This window comes from Amblyomma maculatum, chromosome 1 (assembly GCF_055883805.1).
Source record: "Amblyomma maculatum isolate TAMU_Amacu chromosome 1, ASM5588380v1, whole genome shotgun sequence".
Lineage (NCBI taxonomy): Eukaryota > Metazoa > Arthropoda > Arachnida > Ixodida > Ixodidae > Amblyomma > Amblyomma maculatum.
Genome location: NC_139344.1, coordinates 383807409 through 383822875, shown reverse-complemented (window position 1 = coordinate 383822875; position 15467 = coordinate 383807409). Strand labels below are relative to the sequence as shown.

Here is a 15467-nt window from a genome sequence, read left to right as displayed (position 1 = left end):
GTGTCATTTGCCAGTGGTCCCCCACAGCACAAGCATATTCGAGCAGTGGTTGAACGTATGTTAAGTACGCTATTAATTTTAGACAAGATGGCGTGTTTCTGAGATTATGCTGTATGTAGTTTAAGGTCCTGGCAGCCTTTGCAACCACTGCATTAACATGCGTATTCCATGAGCAGTCGGCTGCGAATGTCGCACCGTTTTTCGTGTCACTATATTTCTGTAAATGATATAGTTTAAAGTTAGCTGATTTTCTTTTTTACGTGCAAAGGAAACATGAACTCATTTTTTGGTGTTTAGTTTCATTGAACACCATACAAAAACATTGGATAAATCACTTTGCAGCTGGGTAAAAATCACCATTCTTTATTTGCCTGTATAAAACACAGTCATCGGCAAACAATCGTATACTAAAATTGATTCCTGAACAAATATCATTAATATATATTAAAAACAAAAGCGGCCCCAACACTGAACCCCGGGGGACACCTGGTGTTATAGTGACAAAAGTGGATTTTTTTCTGTTTAATACCACGCGTTGTCTGTGAGACAATAGGTAATCTTCAATCCAGGCAAATACTGTGCGGCTAATATTTAATACATCCAGTTTCCATAAAAGCAAAGGGTGTGAAACAGTATCAAACGCTTTATGAAAATCATCCTTGTGGAATCCATGTCAGAAGCCAGTAAGTTGTTTGTAATCAAATGTGTCACTATCTCTTTATATAAAATGTGTTCTATTATTTTGCATGGTATGGATGTAAGTGAAATGTACCTATAGTTCGCTACTTCTTTTTCTGTCTCTATGCTAGAAAAGGCCATTACAATGCCTTATAAGAAGTCAAAATGAACTTCTGTTGTAACAGAGCCAAAACTGGATGCAACAAATGAAACAACTAAATCATCAGTATCGCATCATACTGCAGGAAGCTTGTGGTTGAAGAGAAGCCTCGCAGCGCCCTGGCTAAAGCATTAAGCTTGACTGAATTGATGCAGGATGCAGCAGCAGCGGTGGATACTTCAAAGAGGTCCCAGTCACATCTTGGGACAACTGAGTTGACCATTCCAACTCCTGCTATAGGAAGCTTGACAAAGTCCGAGGGCTCGAAGCTACAAAACACTTGAGCTAAAGCATTAAGCTTAACTAGAATGAACTGGGATGCTCCAGCACTGGACGCACCAAAGAGATCTCATTCATATGCAAACACAACTACATTGATCACTCCGATTTCCACTGCAAGGAAGGTGATAGAGTTTGCAGAATTGAAGCCACAGAACACTCTGCTTACAACACTGAGGGTGTCTTAAATGAAGTGGGAAAGCGCAGCACTGAGTATTTCAAAGAGACTACAATCGCAGCATGATGCAACAACATTGATCATTCCAATCACAGTGCAAAGAACTGTAACGATGTGAAGAGTTGAAGCCACAGGGCACTCCGGTTAAGCGATAAGCCTGAGTGACTTGGTGCGGGACGCAGTGTCTGATACCCTAAAAAGGTCCCAATCAACATGTTCGCACAACTACGACAATCACGCAAACTTCCTCTGCAAGAAGCTTGATGAAATCTAAAGAACTGAAGCCACAATGCATTGTGGCTAAAGCACTTATTCTGATTAAATTGTAGCAGGATGTGCCAGTACATGATCGATTAAAAAAGACCTCACTCACCTCTTTTTGTATCCTCCAGCACTTCCCTGCCATCCCAGATTATGCCAGCTGTATCAAATGATGTTGCCGTGCTGAAAAAAAAAAAAAAAAAAGAGGATGGAGGGTCTGAAACATTGACAAGAGCAAACTCCAGCCTGCATCTCATAGCAAACGAATTTACAGGATTGGCATGAGTCTCAGAAGAGTTCCTGTTATGTGTAGCTGTGTGGTGATGGGTTAAGGCTTTTTCAAAACACTTGCTCAGAGAAGCACTGATACTTTCAGCCTAGCGCAGCAAAGGCCGAAAGAACATAAAAAAATATTTGCAAGGCCGGTGAAGAGACAAAAACAGATGAAGCGAATGAACGTCTGCGTTGGGGTACCTGATACAAAACGTTGACAATTTTCTTTGAAAACATAAACTGGGCACCGTCAGCGTCATCATTTATAGATGCATTTTATACATTCAGTGCAGGAAGGCACTTGAAAACGCATTCTAATAAAGTACAAGTGCCTTGGATTGCTCTTCACATACTACACCTGAAGCATAGTATCAAGCACAATTCATGCTTCAGTTCCTTTATCAGCCATTCAATGCTACAGTCTATGTATACTGAGCTAAAAAATAAAATTACATGATATAAATACCATTTTTTTAAACATTAAGATGCACCATTTATTTACAAATGTGCCAAGTAAGTTTTGAACGCATAAAGCACATAAAAAAGATCCGATGACCAAAGTTAGGTTGAACGATGCTAAGGCTAGCATATTACAGAGACTTTCCAACACATATTTTGTATCTGTATTTTTACATATTGACAATCTAGTGCACAATTCTTATGCCCTAGGTGCGAGCTACAAAACCTGTTCATTATTGTAACTAGGCATTATTTCACCCTTGCTAAATTTAATGGCATACCAAACAACAGTCTACTAGGTACACAGAATGCTGCTCGAAATATTTTTTTATAATATTCAATGAGAGCCTAAAACAAGCTATCCTTCCTTACGACTGAAAAACGGCTAAGGTCATCCTCATTCACAAGTCCAAAGATAAGATGCCGGTTGTTTGCATCGTACATCATCAAAACATCAAACCTGTCTGCAATAACTGGTGCCAGCATAAGCCTATATACCTCGAAATTTGTCCACCTGATAGTCAGGAGAGAAAAAAAAAGTCATTAATGTATCCTTACAAAATTACGTAACCAGTCAAATGAAAATCAGAAATGTTTAATTATGTATTGCGGCAACGTGGAACAAAGCTCTGTTAATTTTCGACAATCTTCACTCAAGTCCAATACAAGTTTGCCAGCACTGCAAAATGCCTTAGTTCACGCAGAAAAAGATTCTTCATGGGATGCATGCAACCACTTATGCACTGCGTGGCACACCTCTTCAGAATGGAACTTCTTGTCATCCAGTGCTCCCTTGAGTGGTCCAGACACATGAAAGTCACTGGGGTATGGTCCGACGAGTATGGTGGATGCAAAAAACAATCAAACTTAAGGTCTGCCATTATTGCAACTGTAGTGTGGATACTATCGGGCCGTGCACTGTTACGTTGCAAGAAAACATCTGCAGACCACAATCCGGCCATGTTTTGATTTGATTGCAGGCCGAAAATGATTTTTAGGAAGCCAAATCGAGTATGATGCACAATTGATAATGGACCCTTGCGAAGTATAGCCCTAAGGATACTTTTTTTCCCCAAAAGAGTGTCAAGATAACCTTCCCTGCCGACGGTTGTGTTTGGAACTTCTTTGGTTTGGGTGATAAGGAATGGCACCATTCCTAATACTTACTATTTCTGGTTGATAGTAGTGGACCCACGTTTCGTCCATGATGACGATGCTTGCAAGGAAAGCATCACCGTTGTCTTCAACATGTCACAGAAGTTGTTGACGTGCATCCACACACCACTATTTAAATTCTAGCGTTAACTACGAAGGCAGTCATATTTCAGACGCTTTGTGAAATACAAACACATCATACTCAAGCTGGTATGCTGAACCATGAGTAATAATAATAATAATTGGTTCACAGGAAAGGAAAGGCCTGAACCGTGCCATAAGGGAAGGAAGCAAAGTGGGAGTGAAAGTGGAAAAGGAGCCGCAGTGGAGGGCTATGAAGTAATTTCGAACACCTTGAGATCTTTAACTTGCCTGACTAACACTGCAGCAATTGTAAACTGAACTAAGACTAATGTTCACAATTGCCACAGTGTTGTCCAGTGTCACTCGTCAGTTTTTCCATCATGACAGATTCAACGGTTTCTGGAGTCACAACACAACGTGCCCGCTCCGAACGAAAGCATCAGCTATGGATATTATGTCCTCTGCAAACTTCTTTGCTCACTTGTACAGCTGATCCCATGACAAACATGAGTCTCCATATTGGGGTTTCATTCTTCAGTGATTTTTGATAGGCTTCGCACTTTCGCTGTAGATACCGAATAACGGAATGCTGCTCCTCTTTGATGCAATAAGTAGTTAGTGGGGCAGCCTTTTCGCACTGTTCCTGGGCTGGCGTTTCTGCATATCTGCCATACTGTCGCATAGTGAACTAACATCTGGCACACTGTTAGAAACATGTCTACCAAACTACCAAGGAGGCTATATTTTGCTTTTTTAGTACTTTTATGGCTTTCATTTCATTGACGCTCGCAATAATGCCGATGACAAGCAGGTTGACAAATTTCGATACCTGGGTGTTGCAAACGACTCCAAGCTAACGTGGAATGCGTAAGTTGACTACGCTTCAGCCTCAATGAGAAAGCTGTGGTTATTGAAACACCACACATGAAACATTGTACAAATGCACAAAACTTTCAACCTTCACGGCGCTCGTTAAGCCGCTGCTAAACTACACTGTCACTTTGTGAGGCCCTCACACAACGAAAGATATAAAACACATTGAAGGGGTGCAAAAGAAAGCGCTTAGATTCATTTGCAATATGCTTATGGTACAAGAATCTGTATCTGACTTTGGAATACGAGCTGGGCTCCTAGCGCTAGAAATGCGCTGTAAACTATATCGCCTGCAAATTATATGCAACATTATCAACAATCATGTAAAAATCGAATTTCATACATGTATTTCAACAAATCAAGGCATACGAGAGGCAAGCTCAGCAAAACGATTTAAAACCAAATAACACAACTATTCACTCTTCCCAAGAACCATAATCAAGTAGAATGTCTTACCATGTGAAGTTGCTGATACGCACTGTGTTGAATCGGCAATAAGCTTAGCTGGTGGCCGGCACCTATGGGGACCCTGGAGTGACTCTAAGGGACCCCGCCTAGGTGCTCCACCTGAAAGGCACATATATATTGACAATTAAATTGTTTATTCCTCCTTCTCAATCTGATGCAGTGCATATTTTTATGCTTTCCTTTTATTTCGTTTCACCATATGTCATTCCTGGTTTGGGTTTTTTTTTTTTCTCATTGCTGACTGTGTACATTTTCTCGTGACTGCCTGTCAATCACGTGTTGTGTTTTTTTGTTTTGCTTTAACTGCAAACAGCCAATGTTCAGGAATAATGTAGCCACTCTTGCCGACTGCCAAGAGGCAGTTTGCAGCATCTAATAAATAAGTAAATAAATAAATAGCCATACTCGGCAATTTGGGAGACACTCAAGCTTTGCCTTTAAGGGTATAACGTGACAGCGTTAAAGGCTCCCATCTGCAGCTCCCTTGTGAATATTTGTATGCATACTTGCACTTCCTTTCTCACTTTAACAATATTTTAATCTATGCCTCCATTACCTCAAGCATACAGACGCATTATGTTAAAGACCACCTGACACAGATATAAAGTCCTGCTTTAACCAAACCCTCTTAAGAATGTTCTTGCATGGCCTACGGGTAACGTGTCTAACCTGAGATGCAATGGGTGCTGAGTTTGATATTCATCTTGCATGAAGAGATCATCAAGTACAAATTAAATGAATCGTGCAGAAGGTTGGATACAAAACTGGACAGGCTGCAATACTGTACCCACAATTGACCCAGGAGAAGCAATAGTAGAAAATAGCCTTTCTTTCCTGAAAATTACAGTTTAGTGTTGCATTACACTGCAACACAGCTTCCAAAAAGATACTAAGGTATGTTATCATACAGATTATCCAAAAATGGGTTGATTCACCTCAGAGGCTCAATAAGGGTTGACAGATACTATCAGGGCTGGGTACTATACTTTCCTTGGTCTTCTTGTAGCATGCTTTTGGTTCCAAATAAATATCACCTCAGTATCAAGCATACAAACCAAATAATTACTATTCATTTTTTCCGTAGTGGCATAATGCTATTGCAAGGTGGTCAGATGTTCCCTAGAGTTTATCAGTTGTCCATTTTTGCCAGCACAAGCGGTCTATTACCAGTAAGTGATGCAGATGTGGTCATATATACAAGGTGTGCTTTTAGAAAAAAAATGCTACTGGCATTACAAGAATGTAAATGAAACAACATCAAAGAAAAATGCTGTCAAAAGTTTATCTCTAAAAATTGATTTGTCACTTTATTGTTCAATTGCTTTGTTTGAGTGACAATGCTGATGGAACTCCTGCTGAAGTACGTACATGGCAGCCAGAACAAGTCACATTTTCATAATGCCAACGCAGGGTTTTACATCAAGTAGACGAAGCTGAGAAAACTACTTAACCAGATAAATGCACTAAGCGAGTGATGCCAGTTAATAAAGTGTGCTTCGCTTGCAGACATTGAGGTGGAACATCACAGTCTACAGATGCATGCACCATAACCATTCCTCTGGCTTCTGCATTTAAATTTGATATTCCTCCTAAAACGGAGTATTACTCATACTCCATTATCAACTACCTTAAATATAGTTGCGCTTATGTCAAGATGTCTGGATTTGAATTCTGTGTACCTTTATTGTTTATTTTTTTGTTTACACCAGTCACAGTTGCAGCTGTGCTCGAAGCAAACCCAATTGGACGACATATATATGCAACTCCTTAAAGGCGCCTTTTCCATTTAGCTAATCAAGTATAGTAGTCGACGCGATTGATATTGTCCTCAATTGTCAAATGGTTTCATAGAGAAGAGAACGCTGTTATGGACATATATATGCGGATACGAGTTATCGGCAGCAAATGTTTACGAGGCGCGTGTTAATTCTCGTAAGTTATTATTTGTTCTGCACACACGCGTCCGGTAAACCTTTGTTACGCGAAGTATCCAAGCGGTCGCGCACTTACTGACATCTAGCTGGTGATTGATAAAAGAAACCTGCCTACAGCGCCGATATTATAAGCATACGCCGCTGGAAGCCGTGCACAGATACGAGCGAACACCGCTAAAGCGCGCGCGCTGGGTCGCCATGTACCGAATTTTCATCGACGTAACCACACATGCACCTGTGCCGGCAACTCCAGCTGAGGTCGGGCGGAAGTGCTTGCCATCCTCCAGCACGTCGACACCTACAGCGGTGTAATCACAGGTAAACTTTCGTCTAATGTAACCATGCTGGCATGTAACACCAGTCACCAGGAAAACTGCTTTTCATTCGCATAAGTATGGCATACATATGCACACGGCAAAACTCTTTTGCACACTAGTATGTGCTTGAACATACGCATCGACGCGGTTCGTTTTCTCAGCGGTGGCATGCAAAAGCGATCCGGACTTGATGTGCAGAAATAGCTAGAAGTCGAACCGACGTTACCGTCATCCCCAAGTTGATACGGCTGTGGTTACAAACTCGCAGCATGACGAAAAATGGTGCACAAACTGCTTGGACTCTTCTATTCCGAAACTACCCAGCATCCACACAGGTCTCCAATCTCCATGGCCTCGCGCCTCACGTAGCACCGTTGCCGTCTTTGCGTGGTGGTGAGAACCAGTGTTATCGCGCATCTTTCGGTGTGCTTCAGCCTCCTACGATTCACGCCCCTTCAGAAACAGGCTGATAAGGCCGTAAGACAAAGGTGTATAGAATCAACTAAGGCAATAGCATTCTTCGAAATCACAAATTGCTCCATTGCTGCCAAGCATGTCGTGCCACCCAGTGCCACCTAAAAGAATAAAATGATAATCTTACATTCGCGAGCGCTAGATGTCGCAAGGGCGCCTCTTGGCAGACGATGTCCATTTTTTAAACGCAGATTCGGAAAGCCTCGTAGATGTTTCATTAATCCATGGCGGAAATATGTTGATAAAAAAAAAGAGTGGTCTGGTTCCAGGGGCATTACGATCGTTGTAATTTCCTGCCACCCAACTATAGCCACCATAACCCAACCATAAATGCTCGCAAGGTTTTCTCATGTGGCCCCATCTAGAACGTAAGTTCTGTACTATACCAGTGATGTGTATGTCGAATTTCGTTACTGTTACTCTACTGCTACTGTATATGCTGTATACTGTAAAGGTTACTGTATATGGTAGCATATACAGTAACCTTTACAGTACCTTTGGTAGCATGGAGGAAGAAAAAATCTAGGAGGGAGCGCCGCGGCGGAAAAGTGAAGCCTAGTCATAAAAATATAATGGAAAGATTCGCGGGAAATTAGCCGTCACGTGATACGGCAAGCGGTAGCCGGTAGCTGGTTTTGGTTGCGGTTTCGCACGTTTCGCTCTGAAGGAATCATAGAGTTTCTTACTCTTACCTAGAGGGAAAGCTATGCTGCCGTCTATGGGCGTTTACATGGAGTTTCCAGACGGCCAGTTCAGCCACCATGGGCGTTCAAAGCATCATGGGCCGGTGAGCTACCGAGTGCAGAACTACAACTTTTGGCCAAAACTAATACAAAGATAAACGTTGTTCTACCGTAAATAATGTCCTAAGATTGAATATTGTGACTATAAATTACAAAAAGAGAGAGAAACAGAATGCCAGTGTGAGATTTATCCAATATAAGCGATGGCCCTTTCTCCTATTGGCTTAGTTTTGAGCAGCACAAATACCAATATTTCGCACTTAATAGACAAACTTTCAAATAAAAAATGTTATGAAAATATTTGTCGTTGTGCCATCACTTAAGGAAGTTTTTAGTGGCGTTTCGGGAAACAGAAACCATTTATTGGCGAAGTCTGCTTTTGCGCCTTCGCTGCTATGGCTTTCGTGGTCTATGTACGCACCTTCAAATGATGATGATGACGAAAAAGAAACATCGCAGTAACGCCACTCTACGTACTCGAGAAAAACCGACTGTCCCGCAACAAGTAGCACACCGGCCCATGATTCTTAGCGCTCCCATGGTGGCTGAAGTGCAGCGCCCTCAGCTTTCCCTCTAGTTAGTGTAAGGAACTCTATGGAAGGAATGCCTTCGCGTGGCCTTCGCTACGCGACGCCTGCACTAGAAACCTGAGGCGCGCACTGCGAGAAGGCGATGGATGAAACTATGGGCTGATCCCGTGGGGGCTGCTGCCGCCTCGCAGTGCACCCGTGTCTTTCTCGAAGTATAGCTAGGTCCCCTCAGCTGCGCCATATGAAATGCTTGCAGGGCTCGGCGCACAAAGACGAAGCACGCGAGAACAAGAAAGACGAGGGGACGAAGCGCTGATCATCGCTTCGTCCTGTCGCCCGTTCTGCTCTTGTGCTCTGTCTTTGTGCGCTGAGTCCCGCAAGCATGGAATCAAACCAACTAGTCCAACAAAAAGTACTACCATATGAAATGCTGCGTGTCGGGATGCAAGAACTACATGGATATACCTCTCGGGGCTGTGTACTCTTATGCGCACTCCTCGAGAAACGAAACATGTGTTTGTCAGGGCATGTGCATGTATTTTTCGAGACGAAAATCGTTTGATACATTTAGAAATGCAGACCTCAAATACACATTGTTACGCTGAAGCCAGTTCCCCAGGCATGCAATGTTATGTCGAATTCGTAGTCTCCCTGACGAAATCAAAGATGAAAAGGCCACCTGTAGTTCTCACTAGTGTGCCTATAAACACGGAGTACAATGCAACAATTGTAAACAAAGTAACTTATGTGTTACGACGAGACGCACAACTTTCGGCAGACCACTCCGGTAGGCTTTCCGCGGGGATATCCAAGGTCACTTATACATACCATGTACCCTGCTGCTTTCGAGTCTGGCAACTATATTGAGTGTTTTGTGTGTTTTTGATTTATTTGTTATAGACTTGTTTGGCTCCGCCGCTTCGCGAGGCGTTGGCGACCCGTTAAAGGGTACAGCCACCATCACCACCGTCACTATCAGAATCTTTGTTCGCAAGATAGAGAAGGGAGCGGCGTCAGAGGAGGTTGGCTTGCGGAGGCTGCGCTCTCCCTCCTAGTTTTTTTCTTCCTCCATGTTTGGTAGCATATACAGTAACTCTAGCGCAAGTAGCTATATACGCGGTACGCGGTGATGCTGCCCAACCAGAGAAACTGTCCACGGCCGGTCTCGAGGGAGAGCGAGCGCGCTACCTCGAGACCGGCCGTGAACTGGCAACACGTTGGCCTGGCTGGCCCATTAGGCGAAGCTTAGCTTGACGCTGGCCTGGAGGCAGTGTCCAAGGGGTATCGATGTGCAAATGTAGGGAAAATGAGGATCTCGTTATGAGGATCTCGTTATGACGCAAAGAAAGGCAACCGTAGGCGTGTGTGTGTGAGAGAGAGGTTTGGTTGGTTTGTGGAGTTTAACGTCCCAAAGCGACTCAGGCTATAAGAGACGCCGTAGTGGAGGACTACGGAAATTTCGACCACCTAGGGTTCTTTAGCGTGCACTGACAGCACACGGGCGCCTTGCTTTTCGCTTCAATTGAAAAGCGGCTGTCGAGGCCGGGATATATATATATATATATATATATATATATATATATATATATATATATATATATATATATATATATATATATATATATATACCGCTCCCTACCGCTGCATGTGTTGTTTACTAATTGGTCAGAGTTGGATCGCATAGCGCTGCATTCGGCTGGTCTGGTGATCCTGCTGCTAATTGACTTAGTGCAGTACCTAGTGCGTTTCTTTTGCTTCTGTTTGCAGAACATGTCGACGGCGGAGCTGAACTTGCAATCTGGGATATGGCTGATGCTCTTCGTGGAGAAGCGCGCATCCGGATGGCCCGTGCGCGAGCTTATGGCTACCCTCAGTGCTCTTGTGGACGACGCGCAGCTCGCCCCGTACCTCGCTGCAGGGGCCGAGGAGAATTTCCGCCGTTTTGTTCGTGAAAAAGCCACCCACTTCCAGTACGACGCCCAGAAGGATACGATCGCCTTGGCCAATGACTCGCCAAGCACAGCCGTGGATCGGTGGCTGGTCAGGTACCTGTCGCAGCTGATCCAAGCGTCGAAAGGTAGTCTCGAGATAGGGGCAGAAACCTCCGCTAAATGCCAGTCCGCTGTCCCCAAGTGCATGGCCGACCACTTGAGATTCGTGTATGGTGGCAACTTGAAGCTGTTCTTCAAGACGCACCCGACATACTTCACAGTTGACGAGAGCGGTAACCTCGCACAACTGACTGTCACCTTCTACGAGGAGAGCATAGCGACATTTGCCAAGGAAGAAAGCTTAGTTCTTTTTTTCACTGATCTCCTGCAAAAAATAGGAGCGACGAAAGACAAGCCGTGTCATGTGCACACACTGACGAAATACCTCCCGTTCATGAAGGACGCCGATAAAAAACTACTGGGCGAGAGCTACCGCGCCAACCTCAATGTGTTTTTTCTTCTTAATGGTGGCAATTTCGCAACCACGAAAGTCGAAAAGGGATTCGTGTTTCTTAAGAACTACGATCCGGACTACGGCACAGTGTTATTTTTGAAACAGAAGGCCCACATTCTAAGCACATGTGCATCTGGACACTCGCCGAAAATCTCCTTGGCAGAGCTGGCCACAAGGGTGAAGTACTCAGCTTCGCCTATTGCTCGCTCTTTCTGTGGCGTTAAATCGGTAGGGAAAAGGCTGAGAGATATAGTCCGGCGATTCCCCGCTATGTTCCATATGGATGAATTAGGGGAGAAGCTGTGGCTAAGAGCAGAGTGCCCACCTTTGCCACAAGGTCAATGGGATGCGGACGCTGAACTGTTGTCAGTGGCCTTCTTCATCGATGTCCTGAAACACATAGATGCTACATCACCGTCGAGGGCGATATGCTTCAACTACATCATCCGCGCGGCTAGTGCTGCACCATCCAGCTGTAAAGACTACCTGGAAAGCATATACCCTGCTCTGGAAGTCATTGGCCTGTTTCACCTGCACCCTGGAATCTTCGACTTGTCAACAGTCAACCGAGTCTGCCTCAAGACCACAGATGAAGCACCAGGCGCAGAGGAGTTGCCTGCTGACACTGGAACGGAGTCAGTTCATGACAATGCTGAGAAGGAAGCCGTTTTATACGCCGAAAAGCTGCTCAAGTACGTGCCCGACTTGAGCCCCGATCTCTTGATCATATGCATGGAAAGCGCATCTCTTGGCGCTCGCAGTTACTGCATGACGACAGTGAAGGGCCGTCCACAGTCCGTAATCGAAACCGCCCGGGCGACACTGGTGTCTCTTGAACGAGTGCAGGCCTTGAACTCAACTAACGGAAGCCTGATTGCGAAAACGACGTCTGAAGCTTCGACGCAAACAGCGGCTGAATTAACGCCGATGCCGGTGACGTGCGATTCCGGAGGTACGAGCAAGAAGAAGAGAAAAAGAAAGAAGAAAAAGAAGAAACAATGTACCAGCCAGAAGAAAAAGACCGTACAAGATGACGGTGAGAAAGCTAATGTGCCAAGGAACTTGCTAGCCAAGAGTGCCAAGAAGAAAGCTGCAACTACGCATTTTGCTAAAGAGAATGTCGCTGACAAGGACTCGGTTGCGAGTGCGCCCTCAAGAAGCAGCAACTCGGCTGCCATGTCTGGAACGCAGCAACATCTAAAGGCAGAGCAACAAACGGTACTACCTGAACTGACCGAAGAGGTATCAAGCCAAAGTGCAGGAGACGAACTGTTGGCAGCTCTGCAACGACTAGCGGTCCTGTCGCCAGGGCATCTCGAGGCTGTTGTGTCGTTGCGGTTATGACGGCAGGGCGGTCGAGCTCCCTTGTAATGTGCGCGGTATCCACATAAGAGTGGACCAGATAAAACAAAAAAAGTCGACGGCGCGGCTTAGAGGGTTTTATGCGGTACATTGTTTACAGATATATTGAATATCATTGATAGAATCGCAGTAGTTCGGAACGGAGGCCGGCAGCATAAGGTTTTCTCGAGACTGGTGATGTGAGTTTACACTATGCTGGTCAGCTCGGCTCCTGTCTTCAACAAGTGGAACATGCCAGCGCTTCGAAGTTTTGTTGAAAAAGAAGAAGCTTTGACACAACAAGGCGGAAATCAGTGCGAATAAGTTGTCGCACCCATTAAAAAAAGTCAGAAATTTGGACGTACCCGAAGGCATCTGGCAAAGCCACTCTGGAAATGGCTATAAAGTTGCTCTTTATATACAAAGCGGAAAACCCTTGAAGCCGACGATGTTCCGGGATCGCGAGGACGAAATGTGGCCTCTATAACTACAAAACACTGTGTGGCGACTGAGAGACATCTTGCCTTGTACCAATCCGCGCTGCGCGATAAGTGCCTTGCGCATCGATATCATTATATGAAGGATTGAATACCGTCCTCTTCTGTAGTGTGGTGCTTGCTGTGTAAGTAAACTTGTTAATAGCGGTTCAAATTAAACCGCGCGCATCACACATAGCGGTTGTCCACCTCTTTGATTTACTTCTCGATCTAAAAACAATTGCATTGAATACTTGGCTAAGTTAACCACGAACTGCACTACGCCGTACCTCATAGTCGAATCACAGTTCTGTGACGTTACATATATGCCAGAAACGAGCAAATTTTTACTCGTTTACAAACCGTGAGGCGAAGTTTAGTGTAATGACACGTTTTATAAACCAGTCTGCCTGTGAATTGTTGAGTTCACTAGGCGTTATAGCAGTGGGCACATGCAACAGGCCAGTCAGAGAATATATATATATATATATATATATATACATGATACAGAAGCAATATGTGTACTGTTTTGCGGGTTTATATAAGGATGCTAGATACACTAACGGGTTTAAGACGTTGAGCCGAATTAGTTTTCGTATATATTAACGCCAGCAGTGGCAATCTTACTTAGGAGAGGAAAAAAAAAACAATTGTTAGCAGATAGAATGCAGTGATATATCTGCTTATCCGAAAGTCCTATCTAATTGAAGTCAAGAATTAAAAAAAAAAAAAAAAAGAAGATGCCAACTGCTGGCAACGTAAACCGGTTTCATGTGTTCTTGTTTTTGTGTTTTTTTTTTCACCTCGGTATTTCTTACTTTGTAGCTAAATAATTCATTGTGATCACTAGTCTAATTTAAAAAAAATAATAAATGCTTTCAACATATTCCCAAACAGCACCTTCGAAAATCTCGGAAATAACGAGGCTTAGCATTACGTGTATCTGTGCAAGTTTCGCAGCAAACCCTCAATCTCAACCCATGTCAACCCCACGCTGTAATATCCCCACCAAAAGAGCAGTGGGAGGCAATTGATAAACAGGTATAGCCCTAATAAAAGTTTAGTGTAATGACACGTTTTATAAACCAGTCTGCCTGTGAATTGTTGAGTTCACTAGCCGTTATAGCAGTGGGCACATGCAACAGGCCAGTCAGAGAATATATATATATATATATATATATATATATATATATCTGTATCATGTATATATATACATGATACAGAAGCAATATGTGTACTGTTTTGCGGGTTTATATAAGGATGCTAGATACACTAACGGGTTTAAGACGTTGAGCCGAATTAGTTTTCGTATATATTAACGCCAGCAGTGGCAATCTTACTTAGGAGAGGAAAAAAAAAACAATTGTTAGCAGATAGAATGCAGTGATATATCTGCTTATCCGAAAGTCCTATCTAATTGAAGTCAAGAATTAAAAAAAAAAAAAAAAAGAAGATGCCAACTGCTGGCAACGTAAACCGGTTTCATGTGTTCTTGTTTTTGTGTTTTTTTTTTCACCTCGGTATTTCTTACTTTGTAGCTAAATAATTCATTGTGATCACTAGTCTAATTTAAAAAAAATAATAAATGCTTTCAACATATTCCCAAACAGCACCTTCGAAAATCTCGGAAATAACGAGGCTTAGCATTACGTGTATCTGTGCAAGTTTCGCAGCAAACCCTCAATCTCAACCCATGTCAACCCCACGCTGTAATATCCCCACCAAAAGAGCAGTGGGAGGCAATTGATAAACAGGTATAGCCCTAATAAAAGTTTAGTGTAATGACACGTTTTATAAACCAGTCTGCCTGTGAATTGTTGAGTTCACTAGCCGTTATAGCAGTGGGCACATGCAACAGGCCAGTCAGAGAATATATATATATATATATATATATATATATATATATATATATATATATCTGTATCATGTATATATATACATGATACAGAAGCAATATGTGTACTGTTTTGCGGGTTTATATAAGGATGCTAGATACACTAACGGGTTTAAGACGTTGAGCCGAATTAGTTTTCGTATATATTAACGCCAGCAGTGGCAATCTTACTTAGGAGAGGAAAAAAAAAACAATTGTTAGCAGATAGAATGCAGTGATATATCTGCTTATCCGAAAGTCCTATCTAATTGAAGTCAAGAATTAAAAAAAAAAAAAAAAAGAAGATGCCAACTGCTGGCAACGTAAACCGGTTTCATGTGTTCTTGTTTTTGTGTTTTTTTTTTTTTTCACCTCGGTATTTCTTACTTTGTAGCTAAATAATTCATTGTGATCACTAGTCTAATTTAAAAAAAATAATAAATGCTTTCAACATATTCCCAAACAG

General features: G+C 43.1%; 2 protein-coding genes and 1 long non-coding RNA gene across 4 annotated transcripts in view; 1 reads left to right on the top strand and 2 right to left on the bottom strand.

Moving 5' to 3' along the window:
* The window catches only part of Chd64 (transgelin calponin-3), a 58161-nt gene extending 56445 nt beyond the window's left edge, over positions 1-1716 (bottom strand). Inside the window, exon 1 of the mRNA XM_084593416.1 lies at positions 1669-1716. Coding sequence (XP_084449542.1) covers positions 1669-1701 — 33 coding nt within the window. The 5' untranslated portion in view covers positions 1702-1716. The remainder of the gene's footprint in view (positions 1-1668) is intronic.
* The window catches only part of LOC146208401 (uncharacterized), a 73578-nt gene continuing 59803 nt past the window's right edge, over positions 1693-15467 (bottom strand). The window contains exons 2-4 of one of the 2 annotated variants that reach the window (XR_014704944.1): positions 4857-4967; positions 3456-3529; positions 1693-1739 (exon numbers count right to left, since the gene is read on the bottom strand). This is a non-coding gene — a long non-coding RNA (uncharacterized LOC146208401). Of the gene's footprint in view, positions 1740-1779; positions 3109-3455; positions 3530-4856; positions 4968-7345; positions 7683-15467 lie in introns of those variants that run through there. The other variant, XR_014704950.1, reaches the window with a different exon arrangement.
* On the top strand, positions 6900-13617 carry LOC146208405 (uncharacterized). Its single transcript, XM_084593381.1, has 2 exons — positions 6900-7120; positions 10634-13617. Exon 2 carries the CDS (start codon positions 10637-10639, stop codon positions 12653-12655), a length of 2019 nt encoding a protein of 672 aa, XP_084449507.1. The 5' UTR covers positions 6900-7120; positions 10634-10636; the 3' UTR covers positions 12656-13617.